A 9,801-nucleotide genomic window follows, 5' to 3' on the forward strand; every position below is an offset into this window, starting at 1 on the left:
ATATTTTAGAATCTTATTTAAATTAAAATATTTTTAATAGTGTTTTATAAATTAAATTGTTTTGGTATTCTAAATTGAGTTTTATTGTTAATTATTTGGTTTTATTTTATTTTATTTATTTAAATATTTCTTGGATCCTTTTTGTTAATGTAAATTTTATTGTGTTTTCGTATTAATTGTTTACAGTACTTTATTCCCAATTTAATATTTGTCATTAGTCTTATTTTTTATAATTATTTCTCACTAAAATTTTTGGATTATTAATTTATTATCTTTTATTTGCAAATTATTAATTAAATATTTTCTGGATTTTTGGGGCATAAAATGTTGGGTTTTGCAAAAATGTTTTAAAAAAGGAAACTTTTCCAACTGAGTGAATTGTGAGGGTTTTGAGGGAAAATATTATTTTTTTTAACTACTTGTTATTTATTTACTTATTTTTTATTAATCAATTAACTAAGTTATTTACCCTTTTATTATTATTATTGTATAGTAGATTGGATTATTCACTGAGATGATTAGCATCTCATGTTTTTAAATTCCTTTCCCTTAGGCCCAGGTTGATCGACGTTGATCGTCCGGGAGCGAGCTCGACGTCTTGGTTCATTGCCGAAAGTCCAAGAGGCTTTTCCTTTCCTTTTTATTTGGTATTATTTCTTTTTATCTTGTATTGTATTAAATTTCATATTCAATTGTATTTGATAATGCTCTGTATACTATTTGGACGTTTATTTATTTAATTATGCACTAGTTCGTTGTCATTTATTTGAAGTCCTGCAAACTTGTGAAAGTAAATTGTAGTAAGGTGAGAGGAATAAGGTGGTGTATATAGAAGTGTATTTTCAGTGCAGGAGAATTGTGGGAAGTCCTACCCTTAGGGGAGGTGCTGTCGGATTTTCCGTTGGAAGATTCGGTGGTATTTTCCTGGGATTAGGGATTGTCTAGGGTTCCGATGAGAAATTTTGGATGGGTCGTGACATAACACACAGAACACTACACATGTAATACATGTAAATGGAAATCATATAATAATTAGATAAAACTACAGAAAAAGGAAAAAAAATATAAAACTAAAGAAAAAGGTTAACAAAAATAAAATCAAAGAAAAATTAAAGAAATAATTATAAAATGATACAATATCATTTTGCATCCATGCTTAATATTAATAATCAACCTTGCAGGCAGTGGGTTTAAAAGTTGGAGCCCGTGGATTTTTGTCATTATCGAACACCACTAAAGGCGAACAGTCAATGTTTATAGTGCGAGGCAGAGACTTCCAACCTGCAACCTCAAACCTTATCTTCGCCTTGAACAAAACACTTAATGTAACACGTCCCTGCGATAGGTACTTTGGCATAAAAATATAAATGGACCAGAATTCAGCTGTAAATGTGTAATTTACAGGCATTTGATCGCGAGGTTTTAGAGGAAAGCTTCCGTTTAGATTCCCAAGTTTCTGTGTTTTGTCACTGAAGCTGGAAGTAGCATTCAAAGTGTCATAGTAAATGATTGCCTTTTTATTGGGATTATAGAATCTAAAATCGAAATAGAACGTACCATTGAGACTAGTGTTATCTCTAGAAATTTTGCGAGTACCTTGTACAATATAACCATTTACAGCAACAACCTGTGGACGTTTGGGTTTGACCACTGCCCAAATAATCCCCATGGCTAGACTCATCACCACAACTATGGCTAGAACAAGAAAAGGTATGTACCTCGTTTGCGACGGAAACTGCTTTTTCTCCAATTTTTTCGCTTCTTCTTCTTCTTTGTGATCTGCTAGGGGCTCAGACCTGGAACTGGAAGCCATTGTTGTGTAAAAAATGAAGGAGTTGTGTTTAATGAATTTGTTTGAAATCTGGGTTTGATATGAATATTGAATTGAACGATTTAATTTATAGAAAGCTAAATTAAATTAAAGAAGAGAGTAGCAGAATCCAAAGATTTTGCTTTAGGTGGGGAACACTTGCATTAGTTTAATTGCTCTGCACCAATTGTTGCAAACTAGCATAAAGAACAAGACCCCTTGTTGTCTTTTCTTTCAGTGACTTTTATATAATATATATATATATATATCTCGAAAATATATTTGGCCTATGGACAATTTGTAATTTGGAACTTCTTCTTTTCTCCCTTTATCCTTTTCTTGCATCAAAATCAAGGCATATAAGGGATTCATATAATAATGTCCCTAATGCATAGTCCTAGTATGTTGATTATGAGAAGCATGCATGTGGAAGTGATATTGCTAATTTTGTGTGTACATATACATTACAAGCGCCCAAGCACATGCTGTAATGCCCCTTTTTTTTCACAATATTGTCTCATACTCACCCAAGTAGATGTTGTAACTCCCCACTTTCTTTTTAACAGATTTTCCAAAAGATCATTTATTTTAGAATTATTCCCACTAAAGCATTCTTAATTTCAAAGTTCTTTCAAACTTTTAAAGCTAACATTTTTAAAAAAGACTCGATTGTTAGAAAAGTATATTAAAAAAAATGGGGTATTTGGAACTTTTTTCTCCTTCATTTTCTTGCATCAAACTCAATACATCTAAGTTAGAGTCTTGAACTAATAAAAAAGAAAGAATGTTAATCTCGATAATGAACCAGAGTTATATATGGACCTGTTTTACAAAATATTTATCAAAGCCAGAGTCTAATTTTTATTAACAATTTTAAATGGTTTTCAATATTGTGTAATTTTTTTCTTTGACTTTTATATAAAAACTTAATGGTAAATTGTAATTGGATATGCCCACTAGCTAGGTAACTTGGCGTATAATATGAAATTAAGCAGAGTCACATCGACAGGAGGTTGAGAGAAGCGCTTTTTAGTCATGGTCCGTATAGTAGGAGACCTGACTCAGTGATTTGTTTATTGATGCTGACTAAATTGAACAATATTGGTTTTATACTTATGGCTGACTGAATAGAAAATCTCTTGGTAAACTCTGCTTTGGAGTTCATGATTAACTAGCAAACTGGCGATATATAACTTGTTTTTTTTTTTTTTTTTTTTTTTTTCACGGTGTAGTCGTTTTCTTTGCGCTGTGGAAACTTTTTTGCTTCTTTACTATTCTCTTGCTTCAGGATCAAGAAATAAGGATTCACGTTTCCTTACAAGTATTTCCCTATTTTATAGAATATAAGAGAATATTAGCTTGTGAGAAAGAACATATGAATTTTGACTGCTTCATGTCTCACGAGCTATAGGACCAATGATTTTGTGCTTGTACATTTTACTCCATTATTTTATTTTTTATTTATTTATTTTTTCTTTTCTCCTGCCTTTGTGTCCAAGATAGAATATATGCGCTATGTTATCGTAACATGACAGACACTTCCAATGTAACTCTGCAATTCAAATAAGTTTATACATGAATATGAGCAGGATTAAATTTCGAAGGAATTTTTGTTAAAATATTGTTATTTATGATCATGTAATATGCTGTCTAAACAATAATGCCGTTTGATTTGAGCAATATCACATAATTCCACGTTATTATCGAATTTGAGACATTTGTTAGTACTTAGTTGGAAAATGATAACTATAGTTTTTTTTTTTTTTTTTGCTTTAGTTGGAAAATGATAGCTATAGTTTTTTTGCTTCTCACATAAATGAAACAAAACACTCTAAAAACAGAGCTTAGGGAGACTAACTTTGTTAACAATCAAAATATGTACCCGGTTTTATTTTGATTTTCTGAAATATCTATTAATATCATGATTATCTTTAAGTGAAACTCATAATATAAATTTTAAAAGTTAGTACCTCCAATCAAACTGCCAGTACTATTTAAGTATAACAGATCCAAATAACAGTCACTCAAAAAGAAAATCTTAGTACAAATGATAAATAAACAATGATCATTTCAAACTCATACGAAAGTTGAACAAAAAGAAGAAGAATAAACACGATATTTAATTAAGGGAAAACCCAAATTCTCAAACAATGGATCGGAAACTAAAATCTTCAATTAGGATAGCAATTATGCCAAGAACTACAATAGGACCGATGCTTACTTGCTTAGAGAATTGCTTTTCTTTGCTGATTCTGAGTTTTTAATCATGGAACTAGAAGCCATTTTGTAAAAGGAAGAATAATTTTAATCAATTTGTCCTTCCTGGTGGTGAGGATGATTAGTATGATTATTCTATATAGAAAGCTAAAAGAGAAGTAGAGAATCTCTGGGTCTACGATAGTAATTATACGTAAGTACTTTTGTGAGGAACACATATATTAATTTAATTTTGCTGTCTTCTTTTAGCTTTTCTTTTAGTGAGTCTTTCCTTTGAATATAGGAACTCTCTTTTGTCCTTTATAATTTTCTTGCATCAAACTCAAACAAATCTAAAATGATTTAGATAATAATTCAGGCCTCATGTATTCCATGTCCAACATTTTGTGTATATATATATATATATATATTAGCCCTTGGATCATTTCACGGACTAGAATTGAAAAGTCAATAAATGGTTTAATATTAATTTAGTTACATATTAAAACTTTATTTGTGGAAACAAACTCTATAAGAACCATGTGAATTATTAATGCATTTTTAAATTTCAATATTTAAAAAGCTTTAATGGCTAATAAAAAAAAATCCACAACTACAATATTTAGTCTAAAGGTATAAAGCTACATATGACTAGAATCCATAATCTAAAAGATGTGGAATTGAGAGACTTATCACTAAATTAATCTCAATATTTAATGTTGTAGATGATGCGCGCATATTAAGTCCACTTTCTAATTGCATAAGATTTTGAGATATAAGGTAACTTAACAAGGTATAAGAGACTAAAGTCCTATAAAATATTGTATATTGTAAAATAAATTAAAATATATCCTGTCAACTGCTAATGGGTTTTTCCATTTGAAATGCAAAATTTGAAATATAAAATTAGTCTTTGGACTTCTATCATACTAAGGAAAATTTCGGTAGCGAAAATTTTCAGAAACTCTACATTTTAAACAGGTCGAATATTACACTACTAGAATCGCATTGATAAATGATGTAATAAATGCGTTGCACAAAATAAATAACGACATATCGCACGGAATTGCCTAACATCCTGTCGCTAAATCCATAAGACAACAAGTGACGCAGTATTAGAGTCACCTATCTTTTAGTTTTTAGCGATGCATATTGACTTTTAGAGATGCATTTTATCAATCCACTTATAGCGACGCTTCACAAAAATGTTGCTAAAAATATATTAGCGACTGTTTCATATAGCATCGCTAAATATATTAGTCGCTAATGAGTCGCTTATTTAGCGACGCATTAATAGAGTCGCCTATTTAGCGACGCATTAATAGAGTTGCCTATTTAGCGATACATCGACACTTTTAGCGATGCATTATTTGTTAATGCGTCGCCCCTTCTTTTTTTTTTTTAAAAATTTTTTTTGTGAAAAGTGATTAAAATAGTAAAAATATAAAAATAATTAAAATATAAAAAAACGAAAACTAGCTTCATCCAAAATAATTAGAATACAAAAATTTAAAATAAATATTTTGTCATAACAAATTAATTATCAAATAAATTAAATATCATCTCATTGACATATTTTTACATAATTTGTAAGCTATTGTATTTTTCATAACAAATTTAATATTAATTAAACTTCCATGAATGCATATTCATTGAGATGGAAGTTGACATCCTCTTGTTGATGATATAACATTCTCATACTGCATATGGAAAAATTAAAAAGTTATTAACACTTATGTAAAATAAATAAAATATTAATCATTATTAAATTTATAATTTAGTAAATGAAAATTTAAAGAATATTACCATTGTTTTTAAGATTTGACGAGCCACATTTCTTCCTTCACAGTCATTACAAACATAGTCACTCTCACATTCATCCACATTATCATTTTCATCGATACTTGGCAACTATATGACAAATGGATTGTGAGTCATCGTAGTATCTCCAAGAACTTCTTCTTCAACAAAAGTACGATGTTGTGGTGAATTTAAAACAATAGATCATCTTGAATCAAGTTGGTCTTCAACATAAAATACTTGATAAACTTAGCAAAAAAATGTCAAGCAATATCACAAATAAAATTTCTACAAAAGCAAGATTAATAAAACCCAACGAACCTAACTTGCAGTTAAAATGAAAAAAAAAAAAAAACCCACCTCATGTCTCTACTAACCACAAAGAAAAAAGAAACTCACCTAAACGATGGAGACAAAGAAAGCAGAAATCCAGAAAATCACGAGGGTGACATAGAGCAATCTAGCTTCCCGGCCGATGACAACGTAGGCAAATGAAAAATGAAACCCAAAATATCTCACTCTTCAAGTCTCTCTTAGATTGCTTCCAAATCTAATATCTATTAGGTAGTGTACTTGATGTAGTTTTAAAAAAGAAAAAGGGATTCAAAGGAGCCCGTAAAAATTTTAAAACGCGCCAAAAATTTTCAAAAAATGGCAAAAACTCGCCTTTTCTCCCAATTGCATTTTTTTCTTTGATTAATTTTTTATTTTTCATCTACAAATAAAAACTGAAAATATTTCTTAAAAATGCAAAGCAAAATATTGAAGATTGCTGTTTATTTTTCTGTTTTTCAAGTACACCTTTATTCTTTATAAAGTTTGCATGTCTTTCAAACTTTTTGTTTTTTTTAATTGAGAGAACAGGCGATGCATTCTCTTCAAGAAGGGTCATCTGTTCTTGAATTTTGGGATCAAGTGACGCATTATGGTCGAAAAGCGTTGCCTATTTCATTTTTTATATTTTCTTTATAATCTTTAAATAATTTTTTAATTGTTTATCTACAAATATATTCATGTAGCAATCCAATGAACATAAATTCCATTGATCTAAAAATAGAAAATAGTTTTGTCAATACTGTTCTCAGTTATTCACATATATGTGTATAGACGAGACACAAAATATCTCAAGACCTAATTTGAGATAGGGTACTGAATATAGAATTCTGATTCAACAAGCATTTATTGACCAATTTATCTACATAAGTATGTTAAATGAGCTTAACTTTCATGTGTTTGTGGTCTATGATAGTTTACTTGTTTTTAAAAATTTAAAGTCTATTAAATTGCTTTTTTTAAAAAAAAAATAAAAAATAATTGAAGGACCACGCGATGCAATTCCATTAAAACGCGTCGCCTATTCCATATATATATATATATATATATTTTAAATCTTTAATTAGTTTTGTTGATTGCTCATCTACAAATTAAAACAAAAAAAGCATATTTGCAAAAATAAAAAATTACTGAAAACAACTTTCAAATTGAAAAAAAAATTAAAAATTGATTGGGTGAAACGGCGATGCAGTTGTTGACAAATGCATTGCCTTTTCATCTATTCTTAAAACACTGCGTTGCCTAAAACTATATTAGCTAGTTCTTGTTGTATTATTACATCCAAGTGGTTTGGCCAAATGGTGTGGTGATTTCTTGAGAGTGTAGGAGATCTTGGGTTCAATTCTTGTTATGGCCCTATTTTGATTTTATTTTTTTTACGGGTTTCTAAATGTTTAAACAAAAAAATTGAAAAAAAAGAAGAAGAAAAGGTGATGCATTTGTTGAAGAATGCTTCATCTATTTGGCGATACATTCATTAAATAATGCGTCGCCTAACACTATATTAGCTAGTTTTTGCTGTATTAGTACATACAAGTTATTTGGCCTAGTGGTGTTGTGATAGCCCAGACCACCCGCATGCGATATTATCCTCTTTGGGCCTGGGAAATCCTCTTACAACCCAGCCGTCAAGGTTTTGTCAAAACACGTCACAAGGGAAAGGTATCCACATGCTTATAAGCCATGCTTCGTTCCTCTATCCAACCAATGTAGGATCTCAAAATCCTCCCCCCTTGGGGCCCAGCGTCCTCGCTAGCACACCGATCCGCATTCGACTCTGATACCATCTGTGATAGCCCAGACCACCCGCATGCGATATTGTCCTCTTTGGGCCTGGGAAATCCTCTTACAACCTAGCCCTCAAGGTTTTGTCAAAACGCGTTGCAAGGGAAAGTTATCCACACGCTCATAAGCCATGCTTCGTTTCCTTTTCCAACCAATGTGGGATCTCACAGGTGTGATGATTTTTTGAGAGTGTAGGAGGTCCTGGGTTCAATTTTTGTCATGGTCCTGTATTGATTTTATTTTTTTTATGGGTTTCTAAATGTTGAAACAAAAAAATTGGAAAAGAAGGAAGAAAAGGCGACGCATTTGACGAAGAATGCATCGCCTGTTCATCTATTTGGCGATGCATTCTTTAAATAATGCGTCGCCTAACACTATATTAGCTAGTTTTTGTTGTATTAGTACATACAAGTCATTTGACCTAGTGGTGTGTTGATAGCCCAGACCACCCGCATGCGATCTTTGGGCTTAGAAAATCCTCTTACAACCCAGCCCTCAAGGTTTTGTCAAAATGCCTCACAAGGGAAAGGTATCCACACGCTTATAAGCCATGCTTCGTTCCCCTTTCCAACCAATGTGGGATCTCACAATCCTCCCCCCTTGAGGCCCAGCGTCCTCGCTGGCACATCGATCCGCGTTCGACTCTGATACCATCTATGATAGTCTAGACCACCCGCATGCGATATTGTCCTCTTTGGGCCTGGGGAATCCTCTTGCAACCCAGCCCTCAAGGTTTTGTCAAAACGCGTTGCAAGGGAAAGGTATCCGCACGCTTATAAGCCATGCTTCGTTCTCCTTTCCAACCAATGTGGGATCTCACAGGTGTGGTAATTTCTTGAGAGTGTAGGAGGTCCTGGGTTCAATTTTTGTCATGGTTCTATTTTGATTTTATTTTTTTTTATGGGTTTCTAAACGTTGAAACAAAAAAATTGAAAAAAAAGAAGAAAAAAAGGCGACGCATTTGTTGAACAATGGGTCGCCTGTTCATCTATTTGGCGATGCATTCTTTAAATAATGCGTTGCCTAACACTATATTAGCTAGTTTTTGTTGTATTAGTACATACAAGTCATTTGGACTAGTGGTGTTGTGATAGCGCAGACTACCCGCATGCGATATTATCCTTTTTGGGCCTGGGGAATCCTCTTACAACCCAGTCCTTAAGGTTTTGTCAAAACGCGTCCCAAGGGAAAGGTATCCACATGCTTACAAGCCATGCTTCGTTCCCCTTTCCAACCAATGTGGGATCTCACAATCCTTCCCCCTTGGGGCCCAGCATTCTCGCTGGCACACCGATTCGCGTTCGACTCTGATACCATCTGTGATAGACCAGAGCACCCGCATATGACGTTGTCCTCTTTGGGCCTGGGGAATCCTATTACAACCCAGTCTTCAAGGTTTTGTCAAAACGCGTTGCAAGGGAAAGGTATCCATACACTTATAGGCCATGCTTTGTTCCCCTTTCCAACCAATGTGGGATCTCACAGGTGTGGTGACAGGACCCGCCCCGGGAAGCCTGTCAGGACCTCCCGGTTGTTCCCGTCTAGTGAAGTCCCACTGGACAATCTCTAGAAAATATCCAATGGAACCTCACCTTACAACGTAGATAATCAACACTAGCATTGACATTAATACCTCAAATATATAAATATATATATAAATAAGTCCACAACTGGCTTACTGTACTTCAGGCCATAACAACACACATGAGTACCATGGTCTCTACTGAGTCCCATAATTAAAATCAGAGCATTCTAAGAGTGTCAACAAAGTCTATGAGTACAAATAAGTAATAAATAAGTCCAGAAGATAACAATAGGTGAAGAAAAGATAAATATGGCTGCTGCAGTGGAAGGAAACAAACGATAAGCTATGCACG

At 32.7% G+C, this 9,801-nt stretch overlaps 1 protein-coding gene across 1 annotated transcript; it reads right to left on the minus strand.

Moving 5' to 3' along the window:
- Nucleotides 1–1,021: 1,021 nt before the first annotated feature.
- Nucleotides 1,022–2,020, minus strand: LOC107410560 (uncharacterized). The gene is made up of 2 exons (XM_060812341.1): nt 1,558–2,020; nt 1,022–1,475 (listed from the first exon to the last, which is right to left on the minus strand). The coding sequence occupies exons 1-2, from the start codon at nt 1,811–1,813 to the stop codon at nt 1,441–1,443; spliced, it is 291 nt and encodes a 96-aa protein (XP_060668324.1). The 5' UTR covers nt 1,814–2,020; the 3' UTR covers nt 1,022–1,440.
- Between the last annotated feature and the right edge of the window lie 7,781 nt (nt 2,021–9,801).

The sequence above is a fragment of the Ziziphus jujuba genome, chromosome 10 (assembly GCF_031755915.1).
Source record: "Ziziphus jujuba cultivar Dongzao chromosome 10, ASM3175591v1".
NCBI classification, from domain to species: Eukaryota; Viridiplantae; Streptophyta; class Magnoliopsida; order Rosales; family Rhamnaceae; genus Ziziphus; species Ziziphus jujuba.

Coding starts and splice junctions, on each gene's coding strand:
- LOC107410560 (XM_060812341.1), bottom strand. CDS start 1,813: ATGGCTTCCAGTTCCAGGTCTGAGCCCCTAGCAGATCACAAAGAAGAA. Junction 1,476..1,557: donor AGATAACACTAGTCTCAATG/GTACGTTCTATT, acceptor TGCTACTTCCAG/CTTCAGTGACAAAACACAGA.